Here is a 24,820-nt window from a genome sequence, read left to right on the forward strand (position 1 = left end):
CCAGGGAAAGGGTGGATGGGTCCGAGGGCATGTGCTACAGGTGGGGAAACTGAGGCAAGGCTGGTGCTGGTGTCCCCCAGCAAGGGGAGACCCCCTGGGATGCCCCTCCTGGTGTCACCGCTGCACCCCCTCCCTCCTTGGGAACCCCGGGCTTGCACCCCCTGCTCCCCCCCCAAGCTGTAACCATCCAGACCACCCCCCCAGGGCAGGCAGACCCCAGCACTGGCCTCTGTATGCACAGACCCCCCCAAGCTGGCGCTGTCTGCCCAAGTGCGTGCCCACACCCAGGGCCCCCAGCCCCCCAGGTCGGGAAGCACCGGGGGCTGCCAACCAGGAGGGCAGCAGCCGTGGCTCTGCTCCATCCCCCCCTGGTACCAAAACCCTTGAGGCCGTTCCCAGGGTTGCGTTGGCCATGCCAGCCCCGGGGGGGCCATGCCAGGCCCTTTTATGACAGTTTGGGCACTGCCGGGCCACCGTTGTCACCGCTGTGCCAGTACCGGGTTGGGGGGGTATTTACCACTTATGTGCCACTGGTCCAACAGGCACAGCCGGGCTGGTGGGGGTCCCGGAACCAACCTAGCCCCCCGCCCCAGTCCTTCCAGCGCTGCTCGGTGCCTCAGTTTCCCCGCCGCACACAAGGGGTGCTGCCGCATTTGAGGAGGGGGCATCCCCCAAATCCTCCTTCCTTTCTGCAGCGCTTCAGCCTTCTCGCTGGGGGGGGGATTCCCAGCAGGTAAGGGGTTAAGGCCCCCGCCCCCCGCCCGCCTCCCCCTTCTGCTCCCACGGCTGCTCCCACGCCTGTTCCCGGCACCTCCTCTGCTCCCAGGGGAGCATCTGCCCCCCCGCCGCTAGAGCTCGGAGGGAAGGGGTGAGCCCGGGGGGGTCCTGTGCCTTGGGGGACTGCACCTTGGCGGGTCCCGGGGTGGGGGGGCTCGGGATGTAAAGCCCCGGGGGAACTCGGGAGCGAGATAGGGGTGATACCCCAGGAGTGACACCCCAGGTGACACCCTAGGCATTCGGAGGGGGATACTCAGGGTGAGGAGCATTTTGGGGGGGTGGCACCCACTGACCGCCCCCCCAGGCCCCGCCCAATTTCTCCTCCCCCTTCACCGCCCAGGCCCCGCCCCCCGGCTCTCACCTTTTTGGACCGGGCAATCAGTGTCCCCGTGTCCTCCTGTCCCCGCGATGCTCCGACCCCACGGGTGCCCTGCCCCCACTGTGTCCTGTCCCCACCGTACCTTGTCCCTATGGCCCCCTGTCCCCACCGTGCTCTGTCCCCACTGCACCCCATCCTCATGGCACCTTCTTCCCACGAAGTCCCATCCCGAAGACCCCATCCCCCCGTGCTGCCCACGCAGCCCCGCAGCCACTCTGACACCACGTCCACGCAGCACCCGCCCCTTCTGACACCGTGGCCCCACCGTCCCCGTGGCCCTGGTGTCACTCCCTGTGGCTCCTGGTCAGTGCCCGCTGGTGGGGACCGAGGTGGCGAGTGCTGCTTCCCCAAAACCTGCTGCTATTTTTACTCTCTCTGCAGGAGGATTCGCTGCCGCGTGGAGCTGCAGCCCCCGCCGCACGACACGGGGACGGGCACGGTGTGGCAGAAACACGGGCGGTTCTGTCCCCGCACGCCACGGAGCAGCCCGGGTGCCCATGGCACCAGGATGACCTGGCGAGGAGCGGGACCGTGTGTGGCACATGTGGCACACGTGTGCCCAGAGCCCCGTGGCACGGAGGGGGCTTGGGCACCCCATCCCCTCTCCAGCACGGTGCTGGGTGCTGGGTGCTGGATGCCGGGCCCGGTGCGGTTCCTCCCAAGCTGCGGGTGCCACCGCGGGTGCTGGCTGCGTGGGTGCGGGCGCGGGCGGCGCGTGCCGATCCCGGGGGGCTGCGGGTGCTGCTGCTGCCGCAGCGCAGGGAGGGGAGGGCACCCGGCCACCCCCTCGCAAGGCAGCTTCGCGGGTGGGAGGATCGGGAAAGGCAGCAGCGGGAAGGAGCACGGGAACCTGTTTCCATAACGACTCCGGTCCCGCGCTGGGATGGGGACAAGGGACAGGGACGATGCTCAGAGCCTGGCGTGGGGCCAGACAGGGCACGGAGTGACCGAGCGACCCCTCACCCTGTCCCCCCACCTCGGCCTTGCCATGTCCTCCATGGGGACATGGGCTGTGCTGGTGTCAGTCCCTGGGATGTCCCTCGAGGGCTGTGCCGAACCGCAGGACCCAGCTGGGCCGAGCAGGGCCTGGCTTTGCCCAGCTTTGCCATGCTGTGCCGTGCCGAGCCATGCCATGTTTAGCCACACAGAGCCGGGCTGTGCCGTGTTTTGCCGGGCGGGCGGGAGGCTGGTCCATGGCACGGTGCCATTTGGGTAAATATTTTGCTGGAACGGCGGCTCCTGGCCCGCGGCCACCCGCAGCCGTTGGAGCTCCGGGAGATCCGGGGGCCGCAGCCAGATCCCGGCTCCCCCTCCTTGTTCCTCCTCACCGGCGGCTTCCTCAGTCCCAGCGCCACCAACACCGCCCTGGCCGTGTCCCCTGACTGGGCCACCCCATGAGGGGATGCGTGTCACCGACTCGGCTGGTGGTGGCCCCGCTGTCCCCCTATACAGGGACCCGCCAGCTGTCCCCCCACCAGGAGAGGTGCCCTCGATGCCGGGGTCGCGCCCAGCAGAGCCGTGGCCGAGCCCGGGACGTGCAGCCCCCAGCACTGGTGCCGAGTGGTGCCTGGACGGGGGGCTGTGCCCGGCGGGGGGGTCCCAAACCCCCAATTGCCAAGGGGGAAACTTTGGGTTTGGTGGAATTTTCCACCTGGAAAAGCAGGAAAGAGCCAGGCACGGCCCCGGGTGAGGGCAGAGTCCCCTGCCCTTGGCACACCCCGGCGTCCCCGACTGATGGTGGAACCCTGGCACACAGGTAATGGGACCTTCTGGGGGTCCTGTGTCCCCGCGGATGTCCCTGGGCCGTATCCCCCGGGTGATCCCACTCCCGAAGGAGCAGTGTTCCTGTCCCGGTGATGCCGGTGGGACACTGAGGATTTTCCTGCTGGAGGATTTTCCTGCTGCCCCTTCAAGGGCAAGGTGACCCTGTCTCCTCTCCCTATCCCCCGCCTGCCTTACCTGCGGGGAAACTGAGGCACGAGGGATGTGGAGGCAACCATTCCTGTGCCAGTCCTGTCCCACCTGGCCATCGCTGTGGGGGGGCATCCCCCCGGCAGGGAAGGGGTTAAGAGCCCCCCCGCCTCCCCCCCCCGGCTTGGCTGAACCCCCTCGGAAGGTCCCCAAGGGCTCATTACCGAGCCCTCAGCCCCCCTGCCCGGGGAGATGAATAATTCAGCGCCTGGTAGGAGACTTGTCCTCCCTCCCTCTCCTTCCTCCTCCTCCTCCTCCTCCTCACCGGCTCTGCCTTCTCCACCTCCCGTCGCTCTCAGTCCTCGCCGTAACCGAGCCCCGGCTGCTACCGAACACTCGCTCGGTGGCAGAGACCCCCCACCCTCCCTGGCAGCCCCCTTGACACTCGCTCAAGGCCATGGACCCCAAGGACCGTAAGAAGATCCAGTTCTCGGTGCCGGCCCCCCCCCAGCCAGCTGGACCCCCGCGCCGTCGAGATGGTGAGGGTGGACATCGGGGGATTGGGTCACGTCGGGGGTCCCCTGTCACCCTGAGATTACCGGCGGGGGTGACAAGGGACCTCCGGCATGACCAGGAGGGATGGGGGGGCAGGAGATCTCCAGGGTGTGAGATACAGATGGGACACGATGGGAACGGAGTGGGACAGGAGGAACGGGATGGGACCGGGAGAGTAGGACAAGGAGGATCGGAGGGGAGAGAGAAGGCAGAGGACAGGATGTGAGGGACAGGAGTGGATGCTGGGACAGGATGGGAGAGGGGAGAGACGGGGACAGGACGAGAGAGCTCCGAAGTCCCCGTGCGAGTCGCGGTCCCGCAGTGGGAGAGTTGTGCAGGGGGACAGGGACAGGAATGGGACAGGGACGGGACAGGGACGGAACAGGAGAGGACAAGACACTCCGGGGGACGGTGCAGCCACCCCCAGCCACTTGTCCCCAGCCCGAGGGGGCGTCCCCAGCACGTGCTGGACACAGGCCCCCCGCGGAGGGGCCAGGAGAGACTTTGTGGGGACCGCACGGTGGGGCCGTGGCCCCTCTGCAGGGGACTGCACCTTGCACCAGCGCTGGCTCGGCGGGGACTCCCACCCCGGGGACCTCTCCATGGGGACCCTCATCCTGGCTGGATCTGGGTGCCCCCGTCCCCTGCTCCCCTCGCACGGCTCCCAGCTTGCACACGTGCTGACACGGGTGCAGGCATGTGCAGGGGACAGGGGACCCTGGGTGTCCATGGCTGGTGACATTGCCCCCCCTGTGCCCCAGATCCGCCGACGGAGACCCACGCCAGCCATGCTGTTCCAGCTCTCCGAGCACTCCTCCCCAGGTGAGCGGGACAGGGACACGGGGCAGGGATGGAGGAGGTGGCAGGGGACAGCTGGGGTGGGAAGTGGTGGCCAGGAGGTGACACGGTGGAAGGGATGGGATGTGCTGTGCACGGTATGGGATGTCCAGGATGGAACATGGTGGCAGGGAGGGGACACGGTGGCAGGATGGGATGGAGTGTCCCCTGTGGGATGGGGTATCCAGGATGGGACATGGTGGCAGTGAGGGGACATGGTGCTGGGACAGGATGCTGTGGCAGGTCCCTGGTGGCGAGAGTGACCTTCCTGGAGTGGGGACCTGGAGGGACAGGTCCCTGCCTGGTCCCCCCCTCACTGCTCTTTCCCCGGTGCTGCTGTCCCAGAGGATGAGTCCTTGCCCTACCAGGTGAGTGGGCGCTGGGACCCCGGGCAGCCCCATCCCCCCACCCCACAGCTCCCAGCACTGGGGGGTTACTGGGGCCCAGCCCAGGCACCCACTGCCCCATCCCCTCCCTGGTGCCTATTGGTTCCTTGGCCAGTGCAGGGGACAGGGACACAGAGCCAAGCCAGGCTGTTGGTTTGGCCACCTCATGACCATCATGGGGACACCCAGGGTCCCCAACACCACCTCCCTGGGGGTGGCTCAGTTTCGTGTCCCTATTGTGGGATCCCCATCCTCATTCTCCCGGGTTCCCATGGTGTGATGTCCCCATGGGGTGCTGGCTCCCCCAGGAAGCCATGGTGGCCCTTGGGGTGGGGGGATGCCAGGACCCTGTCCCCTGTGTCACTCTCTCCAGCAGCGTGAGGGCTGCCTGCTCAAACCAAAGAGGACCAACCCGTGTGCCTACACCCCGCCCTCGCTCAAAGGTACTGGCTGAACGGGGAAACTGAGGCATGGGAGGGGGGCAGGAGGGGCTGGGGGCAGCTGGGTACACTGGACTCCCCCACCCCTCCTGGGTGCTGGGGGGGGGGGAAATCCCAGTGCCCCCAGTGCCCGAATTGGGGTCCTGATGCTGCCCCCTCCCCAGCGGTGCAGCGCATCGTGCAGTCCCACATGGAGGGTGGCCTGGCCGGGGGTGACAGCTCTGACGGGGAGGCCGATGACGGGGACCACGAGCTGGCCCACGCCTGTGACCCTGACAGTGCCCTCGAGCCTGGTGAGGGGGGCAGGGGGACACATGGGGAGGGGGGTACTGGAGCCTGGGGGGTGTGGGGACACAGGGACTCAGCTGCCAGATATGTGGGGACGTGGGGAGGGACAGGATTGCTGTCCCTGGGGCATATGGGGACATGGCTGCCAGAGCTGTGGGGACACAGAGACGGGGCTGTGGAGCTCAGGGGTGCAGACACAGGTGTCCTCTGGGTAGGGGATGGGTGCCAGGGGTAGGGGTGACACAGGCTGGTGCTGTTGATGCTGCCTGGACCCTCTGCCTGCTTGGGCCACCACATCCGCCCTCTGGGCAGTGCCACTGTCCCCAGAGGTGCCTGGTGACACGGGGGTCTCCCCCTGCCCTCCTGCTCATTGTCCCCTGCCCCAGCAGCCCCCGGGAGCCAGGGCAGGGAGAGGAGCTACTTCCCCGCTGGCCCCAGGGCACACAAGCGGAAAGGTAAGGGGGATGGGGACAGGGATGGGGACAGTGAGGGGACGGGGCTTGGAAGGGGATGGGGATGGCAAAAGGGGACAGGGCTGGTGAGGGGGGTGGGGCTGGTGAGGGGATGGGGATGGCAGATGGGTGGCAAGGGGATGGGGACAGCGAGGGGATTTTCAAGGGGACCGGAATGACAGTGGGGGATACGGTCCCCTCGCCTGGGGATGCTGGGTGGGTGCTGGTGCTTGGGGGGTCCTCATTTCCCTCCCGGGGTGTCCCTGGGGCCACCATCCCGGCTGCCCGCAGGTGGGCAGAAGGTGTCCTTTGCGGGTGGCTTTGAGGAGCGCGAGGAGGACCTGAAGTCCCTGACGGTGTCGGAGATTCCCGAGGACCCCGAGGGCGCGGAGGGTGACGAGGAGGAGCCGGGCCGGGAGCCGGAGGACAGCGGCACCGGGGGTAGGCGGGTGTCACCTCCCCTGTCCCCGCTGGCACCGCTGCCCCTCGTGCCTGACCCGCTGCCACCTTTCTGTCCCCAGAGCGGCGACACGTGGGCTTTGCGGAGGTGCCCTCACGCCCCATCGGTACCGAGCGCCACTCGCCCACCTTCCCGCTGGGCACCAGTTAGCCACCCCCGGCCACCGGCCACCGGCTATCCCCGGCCACAGCAGCTTCGCCCGTGTCCCCGAGCCCCGGCTGTCCCCTCGCCTGCTGCCTGCGCTTCGTGTCCCGTGCCGTGCCGTGCTGTGCCGTGCTGTGTCACGCCACGCCATGTCGGGACCCCCCAGACGGCCATGGCCACCCCGCTTCAGTGCCGGGGGTCCTGTTCCCCTCGGCTGCCGGGGCCGGAGTGGGGTCGGGACCCCCGAGTGCTGGGGTCTGGGGTCCCGCTCCAGGCTCCTTCTCCCCCCAACCCTCCCGTGGAGCAGAGCCCCCCGCCCGCAATAAACGGCTGTACAGAGCGGCTGGAGAGGCTTTGGGGGGCCATGGGGGTGGGAGGCTTGGGGTGGGGGACAGACCCCCGAGTTTGGGGGGACAGCCCGGGGCGTGAGGGTCCGGGGGGGCTGAGCAGGGAGCGATGGGGTCAGACCCGGGGGGAGCCCCCGCGGTGCGGAGCGCTCAATCTCTCACCCCACTGACACCCCCCCCCCCCTCGGTGGGGATGATTCCCCCCTTCTCCATTGACCCCCCCCTCGGTGGGGAATGGTCTCCCCCTCTCTCCCCCCCCCGGTTATCCCGCGATGGGCGGGGCCGTCGGTGCCGCGCGCTTCCTTTCCGGGGTTGAAGGTTGCGGGGTCGGAAGCGGCGCGCGGATCAGCTTCCGGTGGGGACCGACCCCGGGCAGCAGGTACCGGGAAGGGGGGGGTGGGATAGGGGGGAGTGTGGGGTACGGGGCTTCGGGGCTGTCCCGGGGGCCCCGTCGGTCCCATCGGTCCTGTTGGTTCCGGTCCCGGCTGCCGCCAGGCTCTGGTGGTCCCGCGATGCTCTCGGTGTGCGCCCGTCGAGGGGTCCCGGCGGTGGTTCCGCTGCGCCGGTGTCACGGTCACGTCCCGCAGCTGCGGGGCAAAGACCCCGGAACTCCAGTCCTCCCCTACCCCCCCCCCCCATCTCCCGGGGTGCGGTGTCCCGGCCCGCTGGGTCAGGTTCGGGATACCGGAGGGGGCTGAGGGGTCCCACGGTGCTCACTGGTCCTGACCCACGGGAGGAGAGGGACTCGGAGAGGCGCGGGATGAGCACCGCCGGTTCCCCGGGACACACCGACCCGCACGGCCGGTACTGGGGGGCTGCACATCGGGACCCCCTCCCCCTGACCCGGGACCGGGCTGTGAACGTGGCTGATGGTACCGGGTCACTTCAGGTGGTTCTGATTGTTTTTGTTTTGTTTTGTTTTTTTGAGCGGGGTTTATTTTCTTCATTTATTTTACTCTTTTATTTTGCGTTAAAGGCGCCACTTCCCCTGCGGAGCTCAGGCTCCTTTTGGTGTCCCCGACGGGTTCTGTCCCCTCCCCGGCCCATTCCTGCCCCAGTGCCGGGTCTGGTGCCGCTGGGGGAGAGGTGACACCCAGAGTGACACGGGGATGAGCTGGTGACAGCCTCACGTGAGCCGTGGAGAGGCGTTAATGGGAATTTGGGGGCGCGGGGAGAGGGGGGGGGGAGGGTGGGGAGGGAAGGAGAAGTGTCACAAGATGAGACGTGTCATTAATGTGTCATTAACGTGTCATTAGCATGCAAACGGCTGCCTAATGACAAGCCTGTGACTGGGATCCAAGAGCTGAGAGGGGAAAGTGGTGGCACTGGGAAGGGGGTGACACTTGGGGGGGGAGGGGTGACTTTGGGGGGGTGACACTGGAGCTTGGTCTGGCATCACCTCCCAGCCCCTCGAAACAGGCGTCAGCAAAACCGAAACCAAACCCTTCTTCAGAGTCCCAAGACACCCGTTTCTGTGGGGTTTTAAACTAAAAAAGCCCTGTGGGATCCCTGGTGGCCTGTTGGGCTTTGTCACTGTCACCCAGGGTGTCCCTGAGGGCAGTGTGTGCCCCTCACACTGTCGTGTTGGCTGTGGGGGGTGTTGGAGTGTGTCACCCAGCACTGGGGTGCTCAATAATTCATCTGTCACCCAGAAAAAGGCCCAACTGGGACCTGCTCAGAGCGTGGGGCAGTGGTGCTGGTTGAGGGGGCTTGAAATATTTCCTTAAACCCCATGGTGAGCTGAAAGCAAAGCCCTCCTCCCCAGGTCTGACCCAGGCTTTGGTTATCTCTGGTGGATTGGGGCTGGGTGGGCTGCAGGAGGGTTCCTGCTCTCTGCTGTGTCACAGAACCCCAGGCTGGGTTGGGTGTGAGGGACCTTAAAGCCCCCCCAGTGCCACCCCTGCCATGGGCAGGGACACCTCCCCCAGCCCAGGGTGCTCCAAGCCCCATCCAACCTTGGACACTGCCAGGGATGGGGCAGCCACAGCTTCTGGGGGGCAACCTGGGGCTCAGCACCCTCACCCCAAAGAATTTCTTCCTAATATCTCATCTCAGTCTCCCTCTCTCCCAGTTTAAAGCCATCACCCCTCATCCCATCCCTCCCTGTCCTTGTCCCAAGTCCCTCCCCAGCTTTCCTGGAGCCCCTTCAGGCACTGGAAGGTGCTCTAAGGTCTCCCCATGGGATCCTTCTCTTCTCCAGCCTCAACACCCCCAACTCTCTCCCCCTGGCTCCAGAGCTGCTCCAGCACTCCCAGCAACTCCAGAGCCTCCTCTGGATTTGCTCCAACACCTCCCTGTCCTTCTCCTGCTGGGGACCCCAGAACTGGACCCAGCTTTACCCCAGGGGGGGTTATTTCCAGAGCAGAATGTCCCCTCTCTCTGCCATGTCCCTGGGTGGGAGTGGGGTGGGTGAAGCTCTCCGGGTGATTTTAAAGCACTGTGAAGGTTGCAGGGTGCTGCCTAAGTGCAAAGTGGTGTTTGAGGGAAGGCCCCACTGTGGGGGGAGGCAGCAGCCCCAGCCCAAGCCCATCTTTTATTTAGAGCTCACAGATGTCTGCAACTTTTCCTCACTTGGAGATGGGCCCCTTGCTCGGAGCTGCTCAGGGCTGTGGCTGATCCGAAGTGACAAGGCTTCCAGCTCCTTCCAGCTCCTTCCCTGGTGTCTGTGTGAGGCTCATGGGGACATGACAGGATTCCAGCTTTGTTCCCACCCCACCTCTCCCAGAGGGCTGGGATGCAGAAGCTGCTGGTGCAGGCACCCAAAATCGCCCCAGATCAGGCTGTGCTCGGCTCTTGCAGCTGCAGCATCTCTGACCCACAGATTACCCCTTCCCAGGGCCTTTTTTTTTTCCTGCTGGAGCCTCCTGGTTGTGTCAGGTGAGACCTGGGCTGCTGGAAGGTGCAGAGCTGTGAGGCAGTAACCCCCACGGCCTTTTTTTTGGGGTCAAAACATCCTTGAGCAGGGGGAGGATTTTGCAGAGAACGGGTTGGGAGCTGTGCCCCACCGTGGGTGACTCGGGGGTGGCAGAGCCAGGGACTGGCAGATCCCAGCCCTGTTTTTTTGGCATCCTCCTTCCTTGTTTGTCCCCAGCGTGTGTGGAGCTGCACGGGCTGGGAGCACAGTGGCCTCCTTGTGCTGTGCTGACAGAGAGGAAACATTTTAATACAATGGTTGGCAGGGCTGGGGTGAAAACAGCCCCACAGACCTGGACACCTCGCACTGCCAGGCTGGGATAGCAGCCTTGTGTGTGTCCCTCCCCACCTTCCTGCTGCTCTTCTTGGCTGGATCCAGGCAGGAATCCAGGTCCTGACTCGGGGAGCAAACTCCTCTCCTGGCCACGCAGGGTGGGAGCTGGGAACAGGCATCTCCCCAGCTTTGCCCCTTGTAAAACACAGAGCCCCAGGGAGCTCTGCATCCATCCCTGCAGAGGAGGCTGCTCGGGGTGGATCCTGCATCCCAGGAACTGCTCCCTTTCCATGGAAACACCCCCAGGCCCCTTTCCCTCCTGCCCTGGCATCTCTGCAGGGTTTGCCATCTGCTGCTCTGGCCGCTGGCTGGAGCCCCAGCTTGGCTCACCCTGCTGCCAGCCTCTTCTGGGCCGCTGCCTCCAGGCCCTGGTGACACTCACTGGTGGCTCCTGGACCCTCCCAAGCTTTTCCCAGCTGATTCCTCCTTCCCTGGGTGAGCAGGGGGAGGGCAGAGCTTTGCTTCTGCTCAGTGTGGGTGCTGGGGTGCTTGGATGTCTTCAGTTCAGATAGGGAGGCAAAAAAAAAAAAAAAAAAAGGTAGAATTAGCCTTTTCCCTCAGGAATGGTATGAAACAGGCAGGATCTGATTTGGGAACAGGAATGTTTGACTTTAAAAGGGGAAAGCATAGACCTGAGGGTCCCCTTTATTCTCCTGCAGGTGACTCCCTGCCTTGGCAGATGTTGCCCCCACTGACGTAGGCCCTGGGTGGCTTGGGCCAAGGATGAGCAAACCAACAGACCTGGAAAGAAGCCTCCCAGCCATTGCCTCCATCAGCACCTCCTTCTCCCAGAACCAGGGCTTCTCCCCTTACTGCTACTTCTCTCCAGAGAAGAGGAAAGCCATCTCGGACGTGAGGAGAACCTTCTGCCTCTTCGTCACCTTCGACCTCCTCTTCATCTCCTTGTTGTGGATCATTGAGCTGAACGTAAGTCGAAGGAAGAAAATCCCTGGAGTCTTTGCCCCTCTTTTTAATTGACTTTCCCTCCACATTAATTGCTCTGTTGCAGAAACCTTGGGCCAAGTCTTTGTTTGTTCTTCCCGGCGCTGGGTTGATTGGCGCTGGCTGAGGAGCCCCTGTGCAGTTGGTGTAAGCTGAAGTCCAGCTCGTTTCCTGCAGCCGGGCTCTGTCCTGGCCCTCCAGGGTCATTAACACCCTCGTGTGTAGCTGGAACGAGCTCTGGGGCCGTGGAATTGCCAGGCTGGCCAAATTTCCCTCCCATTCCCTTTGCCTGGTGTGCAGCCAGCAGTCAGCTCTGTGTGTCTGAGGAGCAGGGCGGGAGGTGCAGACCCTCACCCCCTCCAACTGCCAGGCAGAGATAAAGGAGCTTTGATCTTTGATCCCAATTTACTGCCCTTAATCTTGGCCTCTGGAAGCCGGGCTGGGAGGCAGGAAAGGGAGCAGGAGGGTTTGGTTCAGTCACACCATGTGTCTGCTCCTTGTGTCAACCACCAGGGGAAAATCCGCTCTGTTGACCTCCGTCCCCACAAGTCAAACTCACTCCTCCCTGGGCTGGATTTTTTTTTTTTCTTATTTTATTTTTTCCTGAACTGGTCCCAGCTCTGCTGGGTTTCGGGCACTACGTGTCCTCCCTGTGGAACAACCTGAGCAGAGAGGGGAGATGAAGAGATAGACCCTGGTCTGGCCTTTGTTTATCAGCACTGGATCCTGGGCTCACTTAGCAGCTCTTATCTCTGCCCAGTTTATCTCTTATTTATGTCTGCACTTAACAGATTGTCTGAGCCAGCAGCCCCCTCACCCTCCCTGCTGCACCCACCCACCCCAGAGCCTGGAGGGACTCTTGACCCCCCTGCCCAGGCTAGGAAAAACCATCCCAGGGCCAGCATTCCAGCCGTGCCGATGGTGTCCTGGGCACCCGACTTGGCCCCCAGCCCCTTGCTTTTTTTTTCCCTGGGCTCTCTGGGGAGGTGCTGCCCACAAATCAAAACATCCACCCCCCCAGGAGATAATCTGCCAGCACGGTCACCAGGGTGACTGCCAGCCTAGGTCTTGCAGGTAGCCATTAATGAGTGACTAACTGCTGATATTTGGGCCCCGAGCCGAGATGCTGCATATTTAAAGCTATTAGGACAGCTTATTTGCCTAGTTATGAAGAGCAGTGATTTTCTATCATGACTAATGCTTTTTTTATCAAACTGTTTCCTTCGCTGCAGAGATAAGCTGAGCAAATTGGCCCTCGTTAAATGTCTGTTGCCTGCAAACTGTAAAGCTGCAAGCTGGGGGACAGGGAGATGCCTCAGATGGGTTCTTCTTCCTTTAAACCAGAAACACTTCCCCAAAATCACAGCCCAAAAGCCTTCTCTGCCTCTTGTTCCTCCTGCAGCATATTGGAGCCAGGTTGTGGGCTTGGGGAGAGGCTCTTTTGGTGGTTCTGGTGTGTGTCCTGATAGGGCAGCAGTGCAGAACTGCCTCTCCCCTCCTTTCCTGGAATATTAAGCCCCAGCCCTGACCTAGAGGGACTGTTTCCTGGTGGCTGCCTCTTCTGTCCTTGGACTGTCTGATGAGAAGGAGCCAGGACACCAGGCTGCCAAGGACTGGCCTGAGATCCACCAACTTGTTTCTCACAGCTCATCAAACAGCTGTCAGCCTGGAGCAGCATGCTGGCCAGCTGGGCTGTGTTCAAACCAATAGCCTAAAGGTGAAGCATTTGTTCCAGTTACCTGAGCCATCCACTTCCTCATCAGCAGCCATTCCAGGCACCCCAGAACAGGATTTATGGTGACAAAAGTACCAGGGCTGTCAGATTGTCTGAAGTGAGGCAATGAGTGAGCTTTTTCCAGGCTTCCATACAATACCCCAGTGCATGGTTTTGCATCTCTTGGATCCCCTTGCTCTGTCCCTCTTCCCCTTCTCCTCCCTCATCTCTTTGCCAGCCCATTTGAACGTGCTGCTTGACTTCCCCCATCAGAATTCCTGGAGGGCAGCTCCACGTGGGGAGCCAGATGGCTTGGGGGAAGGAGAGGGGATCCTTAAATTCCACCAGGTTGCTGAGGGAGGACTGAGAGGTGCTTAGACTGTCCAGCTGATGGAGATGCTTTGTTCTGAAAGTGCTGGGGCAGGTTTTCCCTGAGGTTTTTCATTCCCCCCCCCTTAGCTCAAGTCTGTCACCAGCAGCCACCCGTGGGAGCAGAGAGCAGGAGGTGGTGTCACACTGAGGGCTTGAGGTGGTGCTGGATGTGCTGAGCAGCTTTTCAGTGTTAGGAACCCTCACGTGGGAATGTTTCAACCTACCCCAGCGTGCTGCTTCAGTTCCCATCTGCCTGGATCACACCCCTGGGTGTGAAGCCAAGGGTGAAAGGAGGTGGTTTACCCTCCCCTGGTCCCATGGCCAGCCCACAGCAGGCATTTGTGTTCCTGCTGCAGAACCTGACCTGCAGATAACCCTTGCCCACTGCTTGGCCGGGTTCTTTCTGCCATTAGTTTCTTATCAGTGCACTCAACAGCTCTCTGCTTTCCTGTCTCCCCTCCAGACCAAGGAGGGCATCCAGAAGAACCTGGAGACTGAAATCATCAAGTACCATTTCAAAACCTCTTTCTTTGATATATTTGTGAGTATCCCAGAGCACAGCAGGTGAGCTTTGGAGCTGGGGGTGGCAGGGCTGAGGGATGGGCAGGGTCTGCCTGCCACGGGACAGGGGGGCTGGGGGTCTCCCTGCAGCCTCGACCCCATCTGTGGCGATGGCGAAGTCCTCAGGAGCTGTGTCCCCCCTTCCCCCAGCACCTGGCAGAGGAACAAGGGCAGTGACTGGTGCTGATGGCTTCTTCTTTTCCAAGGTCTTGGGCTTTCTTTTCGTTTTTTGTGCTGCTGTTGGCCTACGCTGTGGTGAAGCTGCGCCACTGTGGGCCATAGCGGTAAGGAGGCCCCTTCTGCTTTCCTGGTTTTAAGCTTTCTCTTCCCCTGCCCGGCATTCACGCAGGGTCTGAGATGGGTATATTTATTTTTCCAGGTCACTACGTTGGTATCCAGTGCCTTCCTGATTGTCAAGGTCATCCTCTCCGAGGTTGGTTTCCCAGGGGGTTGCTCTGTGGTTCCCTGAAGCCGCCGCGTTCCCGTTTGTGTCAACTCCCTGTGGTTTCTGCTTTGTTTTGTTGATTTTTTATTTGGTTTTGGTTGTTTTTTTGTATTTTTTTCCACGCAGCTTCTGAGCAAAGGGGCCTTTGGCTATTTACTTCCCTATCGTCTCGTTTGTCATTGCTTGGCTAGAGACCTGGTTCCTGGATTTTAAAGTCCTAACCTCAGGAAGCGAGAAGAGGAACGATGTGAGTATTTTGCTGCTCTCTGGTAGGAGCTGGCAGAATCAAACTAACCAGGCCTGGGGTTTCTGCTGCTTTTGGCAGCACCTTGACAGATCTGACATTTATGGGAAGTGATCTCCATGCTGGCTGTGGTCTGCAAGTGCCTGACTCAATTCTGCTATGGTATATAAGTCCCTTCAGGGGTAGAAAATACCAGATTATAAAAAGCATCTTTTAATTGAGTGGAGCAAAACGTGCCAGGATTCCCCCCCAACGCCTGGGGTGCTGGAGCCAGACATGTTGGAAGCAGAGTTCACCTCCACATGGGAGAAGATGTTTTGAAACAGTGGGAGGGATGCCAGGCAAGCCCCGTTGGACTCTCGGTTCTCGGAATATTTGCCTTTGGATCTGGGCTGGAGACCTTTTGGAGAGGATTGCTGCAGTCACAGCCGTGTTAATGGGGGCGTGGTGTTGAGTTATGGTGTTGTGAAATTTTACAGCCTCTAGGTCAGACCAAACAGAGATAGAGTCTGACCCAGTGCTTCACAAACCACCCTGCGGGGCCGGGTGCCCGAAGCTGCCAAGGCTCCTGCTCGGGAGAGGGTGTTTGAACCCTTCCCAAGGCAGCAAAAGGAGTTTGTGGCTCTCCCAGGCTTAACTGGAGAACGAGGACTGGGAAATGGGCACTTAATGAAGGAGTGTTTGTCAATCTGGTCAGAAATGTAGTGACTGACTGGAAAACACCAGAGATGTTTGGGTCTTGCAAGGAGGCTTTAAGATGAAAAAATGATCAAGTGTTTAATGCCTCTATTGGATTAGGCTCAGGTTCCAAATTGCTTCCAGGGGAAGCTCTTATTTAATTAGATGCTTAATCGCCTTTGGATTTGACAGGCAAAAGAGCCCATTGATCTCCATGCAGATAAAATGTCTCAAACAAAAAGATGAGGCAACAGGAGCTGAAGAGGCTTGTGGGCTGGTGTGGGTGCTAAAGAGCAGCTGGGTCTGGAGGAGAGGGGCTGGGAGGGTGGTTCCGAAGGGATAGGTGGTTTGGGGGGCTCCAGGACTCCTCAGTGTTGAAGTGTTGGACTTCCATGTGTAAACCTTCTTCTTTGGTCCTCAGGGTACCTGGCAGCCCAGGCTGCCAGCCTCTCGTGGCCCCTGCTCTACCCCCGAGCCCTTTCCGAGGGGCAGTTCTACTCCCCGCCAGAAATCCTTTGCAGGTCAGCCAGGTCCCCTCACTTCCTGACCCCATTCCCCTCATGTTCATCCCTCCTGAGTCTCCTCACCTCCATAACTGCCTCCTCCTCAGGCTCTGTCTCTTTATCCCAGCCCTTGGGCAGTGAGGATAATGCCCTGGGCAGGATGTGGCCACCTGTGGAGCTCAGCCCCGAGCTTTTGCTCTGGGGGAAACCTGAGCCTTTGTGCTCTTGGGATTAAATGCTTCTTGATGTGGCTGAAGTGCTTGCCCTGGGGATGAGGGCATGGGGGGTGAGTTGCTACACAAAGGTGAGAAGAGCTGGCAGTAAGTTATTGCTCTCTGACACCACCAGTTCTGGCTCTGTCCTGCTCAGGAGCATGGAGACATCAGGCAGAGCAGTTGTCTGGGTGTAGGTGACACCCTGCTTGTGCTCTGCCTCCCAGGGAGGCTAGGCCTGGCAGTGTCAGGGTTGTCCTCCCCATCAGATGGCACCAGATGTGTTGGAACTGGATGAGTTTTAAGTTCCCTTCCAACCCAAACCGTTCAGTGATTACGGGATGTGGGGGTCAGAGGCTGGAGCAGCAGCATCCTCATCAACAGTGAGTTAATTGTCTGCTTCCCCCCTAGGGTCAGACAACGAGTCTGATGAGGAGGGAGCAGGGAGGAAGGCCTTGACAGCTCAGGTAAGTGGGCAGTGTGTCCCTTCCTCCCCTTGCTACTCCCATCCCCAGTTACAGAGTCACATCCTGGGAAGGGCATCACCTCCACCATCCCTCGCTGAACCATGGCTTGTCCTTCACCTCCCTGGAGCCTTGCTGGGCACAGGCTGCTTCCTGCCCTTTTCCAAGTGGTTCTGTTGCCATTCAGCCCTGGTTCTGGCTCCTCCTCTGGGCATCTCCCAACCCTTTGCCTGCTGGAAGTCCGTGTGCTGGTGGATGCACCTGGTGTGTGGATACACGCCAGGGCGGGGAGCGTGGCTTCGAGCTCTGAAATGAGGCCTCTGTGACCCAAATTAAGAGAATTTTTTTTTTTTGGTGGTGTGGCGATGCCCAGGAGGAGGGCAGCAAACATCAAACCTCACACACACACATGCTTCATCCTTTCTACAAACCCTGCTGATGATCTGCTCCCTCCTCTCCTAGGAAAAGGAGTACGTCCGGCAAGGCAAGGATGCCATGGAGGTTGTGGACCAAATCCTCGCCCAGGAGGAGAACTGGAAGTTTGAGAAAAATAATGCAAGTGTCCCCCCACCCCCAGCACACCCCAGCTGCTGGCAGGAGCACGGATGGCTTAGCAAAAACGGGTGGAGAAACGAGGCTTTTGAAACCTCCTTGCAACACAAAAAATTAACAAGCGTTACAATTACCTGATTGAATTAGGAATCTATTCCAGTTCAGTTAAATGTAAAATCCCCTCTTATTTAATTAGACATTTAATTGCCTTCCTTTGTGACAGGAGGGAGCCCCTCACTCCCCCCCCTCCAGGCTGCAGGGCAGCCAGCTCACCTTGGGTGGGTGTTGTGATTGTGGGGTGGGGGCACACTGAGGTCCTGGGGCTGCAGCATGGTTTGGGTGGGGGACACCAAACCTTTTTGGCCAACTTTGGCCCACGAGGAGGGGGCAGAGCAGGGGGCACAGACTGCTTCTCTCAGCCCTAAAGCTGTTTGTGTTCCCTCTTTGCAGGACAGGGACCTTGTGGGTGCTGGGGTGTAAACTGGGGACATCTCTGCCTAACAACTTTTAATTTTTTTACCAAAGAGGTCTGCAAGTCTCAGCTCTGGCTTCAGGCCCTCTGAAGATGCAGGGAGTGAAGCAGGCTCTGCCTTTCCTCTTTCCCCACCTCCCTGGTTCATTCCTTCAGCTACCATGTGGAGTTTTTTGGGGTACCCAGAGCTCTTGAAAAGGGTGGAGAGATAAGGGGCAGCATCTCTGCCCCCTAAACCCAACCTTGCTTTCTGCTCTTGGGCTCACAACACGACTGGGGCTCGAGTCCTGCAAACTGCAGTCTCATCTGGTGTTCAAAATTCCCTTGTCAAGTGATCCATTGTCTGATGCCAAACTAGCTGGGCAGATTGTTTTCTTTATCCAAAGGGGGATGGATTTAAATAGACTAACCAGACTTTAACACAGGGCTAATGATGAAAGGTTTTCATCTGTCCATCCCCAAACCCCTCCGGGGAGGCTCTCCTCAGATGTAGGTACCAGCAGTGGTGTTGGCAAACCAGCCCCTTGCTCTTCCCCTGGCTTTGGTCGTTCTCTCTACAAAGAGAAATTGACCTTGCTGTGGAGTTTGCAGCCTGGCACTGGGCAGGTTCTTTTTCTGTCTTGTCACTGCTGCTGCTCTGGATGTTGTTTTGTGTTGATGGAAATTTTGGGCATCTGAAACGTGCTGCATGCAGCACCTGTGCTGGGGGGGTGGGGAGAGGCTGGGACAGGAGGGAGCTCTTTATCACAGTGTGCTGGTTTACTAAAATGTAACTTCCTTATTTCCCACCCAGGACTTTGGTGATGTTGTTTACACTTTTGAAATACCATTCCATGGCAAGACCTTTATTTTAAAGGTAAGAATCTTCCTGGATCGTTTCCTGGTAGAGGCAGAGAGCAACTGCTCTGCTCAGAGCCACGGCTCAGCTTTCAGCCTCTGTCCTGGCCCTGGCAGGACAAGTCAGGCTGCAAACCACCCTGGCTTTGCTTGAGACAGATGAAGCTCACAGCTCTCTAGGGAATCTCTCCAGGAAAGCCCCTTGGCCAGCAGACAAACCTCCCCAGCAAACATGCTGGGCCCCAGACTCTGCTTGGTAGAAGTGGGAGCAGGTGATTGCAAAAGACTCTCTTCCAACCCCAGCATCTAGGACTAATCTGACCAAGGAGGCTAATTGCAACTAATTGCCAGCAAGACCAGGGCTGAGTGTGTGTCTGCTGCTGCCTGGCACCGGGCAGAGCTGCTCGGAGGTGCCTTGCTCCGTGCCCCTCGCTGGAGCCTTGGCTGGGAACCACACTCTAATGAAGCACTGGGGCTGTGGTGCCTTTTCTTTGTTCCAGTGCATATGTTGCCTCGCTGGCAGGAGCTGCTGATGGAGCAGCTCCCTCTTTCAGAGGAAAACCATTCCCAGGCATTAACCATTTGCCTCCAAAGATTTCCCCCCATCCCGTAGGGACATGGAAAAGTGAGGGGTGTCAGTGCTTGGAGCTTGGGAGAGGTTTTCAGCAGCTTCCTGCAGCAGAACTGCTGATAAAGGGGGATGAGGGGTGGGGGAGAGGAGCTGTCTGTCTCACCGTGTTGCAGACAGACAGACACTTGCCCTCTGACACCTTGTCAGCAGGTCAATGGCTGCTCCATCCTCTCTGACTCCCTGGGTGCCCCCCAGGAATGAGAGGAGCTTGGCAGAAGGGGGACAGCCTCAGCTTTACGTGAGCGTGAGCCAGGCCAAGCTCTCCCCCCTCTTGTGTTATCCCAGTTGTTCTTTGTCATCTGTTCTGTGTTCCTTAAAAATCATTTTGGGAAAGCAGTGTGTGTGTGTAGGGGGGGGGCTGGCTGACAGCTCTGGCTCTGTCCTCAGGCTTTCCTGCAGTGCTCTGCTGAAACAGTTTACCAGGAGGTTATTCTCCAGCCTGAGAAGATGATCCTGTGGAACAGAACGGTGGCAGCTTGCCAGGTGAGCGTGCTGGACAAAGATGGCTTAATCACAGGAGCTCCTTGGAGCAGAGAGTTGGAGCTCCCCAGTCCAACACCGGCTGTGCCCAGGACTGGAGCGTTGCTGGATCCGAGTCACCGAGGCGTTAAATCTCTGCTGCTCATCCGTAGGAGCCCCGTGCTCTGTGAGAGCCAGCTGCATGCCTGGGCCACTCCGCTGGGCAAGGAGCTGGGCCAGCAGCTGAGCTGGACCCCCTCTGCCCTGCTAGGGCTTGGGTGTTGGGGTGGGGGGGATCTGGAAGCAATGCCTGTGCCCCCCGCCCGGACAGGGACAGGAGCCAAAGCTGGGCACACGTCACCAGGAGCTTGTGCCCCCTGAGAGGCAGATCAGCTGCAGGAGACACTTTGTTTGCTTCAGATCCCTGGTGCTGCTCTAAGGGAGGGTCCCTATCACCTGCAGGTACAGTCTGAGGAAAAATCTCTTCTTTTTCCCACCCCCCCAGATCTTGCAGAGGGTTGAAGACAACACGATCGTCTCCTACGACGTGGCAGCTGGGGCTGCGGGTGGTGTCGTTTCCCCAAGGTCAGTTTATTCCATTCTGTTCTGGTACTGAGCCCCTCAGCACCCTCCTGAAAGACAAAGAGAAGCATCTGAGGGCAGCAAGAGATCCTGTCCCAGCTCTGCCCCTGCCCAGGGGCTCCCGGTGTGCAGGAGGCAGGGCTGGCTGTGATAAGGCTCCCAAAGGCAAGGGAGCCCCAGAATTCTCCTCCAGACTTTTCTGGCAGGAGCCTCCGAGCTCAGAATCTGTCTCAGTCTCCCTGATAAGGGCAGCACTGTGCTGTGCTTTGTCCTTGTGTTGCCACACCTCTGCCTTTCCCAGCCATCCGGAGAGCAGGATCTGCTCCTGCCCGGGGCTTGTCAAGCAGCCAGGGCCCTCTCTTTGCTGCAGGGATTTCGTGAACGTACGGAGGATCGAGAGGAGAAGGGACAGGTATGTGTCCTCGGGGATCTCCACCACGCACAGCCTGAAGCCTCCACTCTCCAAGTATGTCAGGTGAGAGGCAGGTTCTGGGTTCTGGGTTTTGGGTCGGTACCCGACACGCGCTTTGCCGAGGGCACGGAGCCATTTAAATGCAAACCCTGCTGCCTTCCTGGCAGCGACTGCAGGAAGCTGAGCTATTTGTGGAGCTCAACCTTGCTTCCCTTGTTCTTCTCCCTTTGTTCAAGAAACTCTCCGTGCTCTTCAGTGCTGCTTGGGCGTTTCCCAGCTCGGGGGAGTGGAGGTGCTGACCAGTAACAGCACAAACCCCATCCCGCTCCGCATCCTGTTTATGTCCCAGTTAATTCCCAAACAGGGCCAGCTGCCATTTCTGAGGGGCAGTAAACAGCTGACTGTGGCTCACTTGGAGCTTCTCAGATGCCTTTTGCTTCTCCTAAGCCAGCCACTTGCTGACTTTAAAGGCTACGGGCGTTGAGAGGTGGTCCCATGGGTGGAAGGAGCTGCGTCAGGATGGACGGGATCCCAGAGTGTCAGCAGGGTTTGGCCTCTTCCCTTCCAAAGGGACAGCTTGGCCTGGCTGGTGATGGATCTCGGCAGGGTTGATCTCCATAAACAAGGACTCCTTGTTACTGCTGCTCTGGTGCCCGGGGCCCAGCTGTGCCACTGCGCACACTGACTTTGTTTTTCCTAATAATCTGGTTAAAGTAATTGACATTTTATCTCGGAGCCGTTACAGCTGCCTCAGTCTATTTAAGAGCTGGGGACTTCAGGGCCTGGAAAAATCTTTACAGATATATGCAGCAAAATTAGTGTGTTTGTGAGTGGGGAAGGGGAAATCTGTATTTGGGCTGGGGGGGTGAGCATGGCTCTCATCTCCCAGGCAGATCAGATGGTGCCAGAAAGGATTTGGGGGCTGTAGTGACAAGGTCCCCCACGCTGAACTCTCTCCTGACCGTGCAGGGCTTCCCTGGGACCTCTTGTTTGCACCCATTCCCATGGATTTTTGCCTGGGGAACCTCCCCAAGGTATAGAGCCTGTGTTGGAGGCAGTGGCTGCTCCACAGCCCTGGCACTGCCACCACCACAGCACCTGTAGCCAACCTGGCTCACCGTGCTGGCTCGTGTGCCCACAGCTGAAGCAGACACCTCCCAGGGCCCTCCACACATCTGCTCTTACCCCACTGGGCTCTCATCCTCACTGCCAGGACCAGCAGCTGCTGCAGGAGGTGGAGCAGGATGGGTGCTGTGCTCCTGTGGTGCTGGGGAATGGCCCTTGCAGCCTCCTCTGGCTCTGACCGTGGGGGTTTTGCTTCCCTGCAGGGGTGAGAATGGGCCTGGAGGATTCATCGTCCTGAAATGTCCCAGCAACCCCAGGGTCTGCACCTTCATCTGGATTCTCAACACGGATCTGAAGGTAAAGCCCCAGTTCTCAGGTGATGCTGAAGGCTGCAGCCATGGCCCCTCCCCGGGCTGTGTGCTGAGGTCCTGCCCTCTGCTCCCAGCAGCCACTGTCCTGCTCTGGAAAGTGGCTCCTTACCAAAAGCTGCCCCACAGGGACTCAAGTTTTGCAGGGGGAGGTTAAACACTACCTGAAAGTCACCCTCTTACCCCAACAAGTTTGGGAGAGCTCGTCCTTACCTGTCCGAGATCTCACTGTGGGATTTCACATCCCTGTGTGCAGGGCTTGAGGGAGAGGAGGTTCTGGTCTTCTTTAGGGGGTGAAAATGGGCACAGGAGGTGTTGTCTGGCTGCTTGCTGCTCCTGGGAACCTGCTACAGCTCCTGGGAACCTGCTACAGCTCCTGGGAACCTGCTGCAGCTCCAGACACCCTGACACAGCCACCCCTGGGGCTGCATCCCCACCCTGGGGAAAGGTGCTTTATCCCTTAGTGATGTTGATGTGTCCAGTCCTTGCTGGTGACCCAGGCAAAAGGCAGGGCAGGAGGGGAGCTGGATGGGTGGGTGGGTGGGTGGGTGGGGGGAGCAGAGCAGAGCTTGGCCCCTTTTCTTCCTCCGAGGAAGGTTGACGTGGTAACGGCGCTGCAGCAGCGAGCACAAAGGCTCCATTCATCAGCACTCTGCTCAAAGCTGCAGCCCCCTCCTCTCCCCTCCCACGTCTCCCTCTCCTTCCCCTCCAGGTCCTCCCTGAGCTCCGGGGAGAGGGTTTGCAGCAGGGCAGAGCTGGAGCTCAGCCTCCTGCCCCTTTGCCCTGGAGAGGGGTTTTCCTTCATGGATCTGGTTCCGGGGCCTCTTCCACTCCTCTGTTATGAGTTGTTTGTTTTGTATATTTTTTTTTTGGGGGGGGGAGTGATAGATAACCAACCCGTTGTGCAAGATGGGGCTTGGAAGGGAAGGATGTTCCCTGTGCTTCCCGGGCTGGAGAGCTCTCGCCCACCCCGTGCCTCCGCTGTGGGAAGAAATGCCGGAGCGGCCGAGCTATTAATAACCTCCCAACTGCTTCCACCATCTTCCCGAGGGCTCTGCTGCTGCCCAGACCCCTCTCCTGGGCTGTCTGACCGTTTCCTTTGGCCCTGAACAAGTATTTATAGCCCGTGGCTCATCCCTTCCTGCAACAGAGGCTGCGAATGAAACCTTCCCTGGGTTGGATCCGAGCGGGAGCTTCACCCCAGAGCTCGTTTTGCTCTGGAATGGCCCCTGGAGCCATGGCCCCACCATCTCCTGCAGGGAAAACCTGCTCCAGGGACACGGAATCACCCAAATCCAAGCTGGGGTGGTCCTCCTGTACCTGCCAGACCCCCCCTACCCCCCTCACCAGTAGTCATTCAGCCACCCCTGCACCCAGGACCCCTCGGCACCCCCCAGCACAGCTCCCCCCTCAGCTCCCCACCCCCGCAGAGGCAAGGATTTATTTTATTTTTTTTTTTAATGCATCTCACATAACAGAGCGAGGCCGAGGCGGGCGGGGCTGAGTCGTGCGGGGCTTTTTTAGGGAAATCAAAGCACGTTCCAGTTCCTCCCCCGGAGGGCTCCATCTCCGGGGCTGCAGCCGCTCCCCGGCTGCGGTGCTGGTGCCATCCCTCAGCCGGGGCTGGCACTGCTGGGTGGGCACTGGGAACCCAAAACCCCATTTTCCTGGCTCATGGCTTTGGTTTTGTCCCTCCCCAGGGTCGCCTGCCCCGGTACCTGATCCACCAGAGCTTGGCTGCCACCATGTTCGAGTTCACCTTCCACCTCCGGCAGCGGGTGGGCGAGCTGACCAGCAAACCCTGAGCCCCCAGGGCCCTGCCCGTGCCCACAATTCCTCTGGGGCCGGGGGGGGACAGCTGGGAGAGGACCCCACGACCCCCCCAGGAGGGGATACCCCAGACCTACAGCTCCCAGATGAGGCGAGGGAGATCAGCTCCTTCTCCCACCAGCATTCCCCCAAACTGGGACCTTTTTGTGTGCCAAACTTCTGCCCTGGCTCTGACCTGACCCTCAGCCCCAGGCTGGGGAGCTCGGCTGTGACTCCCCCCCCCCAAACTCCTGTGTTCCTTCCCCAGTTTGATGAGAAGGGGGGGCTGGAGGAAAAGGCCACATTGGGGTGAGGACTGGGGTCTGTCCCCTCTGTCCAGATGAAGCCCCAGGCCAGGCTTGGGGGCAGAGGGGCAGTTTGTGCCTCATTCCCCTCCCTAGGGCTGTGCCCCCCACCCTGCAGGAGGTGAGGGGGGGGGAGCTGTGCAAGGGACATCCCTCCCCCAGCCTTTGGGTTGCCTGGACCCCCCTGCCCTACCCCTGTTTCTCCATGGGGTTCATCTGAGCTCGTCCCCCCCCTTCCTGCAGCTGCGGGCGGAGGCAGATTTGCCTTAAGCAGAGACTTTTATCCTTTTTTTTTTTTTTTTTTGAGGGGGGGTGTGGGGGGGATGTGGGGGCGAGTGCAGTTTCTCTCTACCTGTGAGCGCCGGTGCCGTGTTCTGTGCCAGAAATGGAAGCAGTGCGGGGGCAGACGCTGGCAGCGCTGCAGTGAGGGGGGAGCACCCACGCTGAGCCCCCCCCTGGGGCTCTGGGACCCCCCCTTGTGGCTCTCTGCCCCTCTTGCTCCCATCCTGGGGGTCCTGCCCCCCCCGATCTGTCCGGTTGGTGCCTCTCAGAATAAAAAGCCTCACGCTGTTTGCACCTCTGTGTTCTCCACGTTCCTCAGTGAGCAACAAAAAGGAGGAGGGGGTGGGGGGGGGTGAGTGCCTGTGGGGCTGGGGGCAGCTCAAAACCCCCCCAGCATCAACAGTGGGTCCCCAAGGCTCCTTAGGGTGCCATTCCCCCCCATCCTATGGTGGCATCATTGTGCTGCTCACCCTGGGGGGAGTTTTCCCCGAATGTCCCCCTGCCCCTGGGGTGGGACCACCAGGACTGGGGGGTGATGGCCTGGGAGTGTGTGTGTGTGTGGGGGGGCTGGAGCCCTGTGGCCACCCCAGCAGCAGCTGTGGCCATGTGAGCCCCCACTTCTGGCACCTGAGGAGCACCCATCTGTCCACAGCCCCCATCTGTTGGCCCTACAAATAGCCTGGCCGGG

At 60.2% G+C, this 24,820-nt stretch overlaps 2 protein-coding genes across 2 annotated transcripts; both read left to right on the forward strand.

Moving 5' to 3' along the window:
• Positions 1 to 3,366: 3,366 nt before the first annotated feature.
• Positions 3,367 to 6,932, forward strand: PPP1R1B (protein phosphatase 1 regulatory inhibitor subunit 1B). Its single transcript, XM_030465935.1, is given in 9 exon segments — positions 3,367 to 3,569; positions 3,571 to 3,606; positions 4,384 to 4,444; positions 4,805 to 4,827; positions 5,222 to 5,288; positions 5,450 to 5,578; positions 5,963 to 6,028; positions 6,317 to 6,466; positions 6,547 to 6,932. Coding segments are annotated over 9 exon segments (666 nt in total). The 5' UTR covers positions 3,367 to 3,524; the 3' UTR covers positions 6,636 to 6,932.
• Positions 6,933 to 7,295: 363 nt separating this feature from the next.
• STARD3 (StAR related lipid transfer domain containing 3) lies at positions 7,296 to 24,420 on the forward strand. The gene is given in 19 exon segments (XM_030465931.1): positions 7,296 to 7,355; positions 10,883 to 11,150; positions 13,715 to 13,815; positions 14,019 to 14,080; positions 14,083 to 14,096; positions 14,192 to 14,245; positions 14,384 to 14,416; positions 14,418 to 14,480; positions 14,483 to 14,504; positions 15,601 to 15,689; positions 15,691 to 15,700; positions 16,306 to 16,361; positions 16,821 to 16,913; positions 18,176 to 18,238; positions 19,238 to 19,333; positions 19,815 to 19,894; positions 20,262 to 20,366; positions 21,632 to 21,725; positions 23,437 to 24,420. Coding segments are annotated over 18 exon segments (1,344 nt in total). The 5' UTR covers positions 7,296 to 7,355; positions 10,883 to 10,946; the 3' UTR covers positions 23,542 to 24,420.
• Positions 24,421 to 24,820: the final 400 nt, after the last annotated feature.

The sequence above is a fragment of the Calypte anna genome, chromosome 27 (assembly GCF_003957555.1).
Source record: "Calypte anna isolate BGI_N300 chromosome 27, bCalAnn1_v1.p, whole genome shotgun sequence".
NCBI lineage: Eukaryota > Metazoa > Chordata > Aves > Apodiformes > Trochilidae > Calypte > Calypte anna.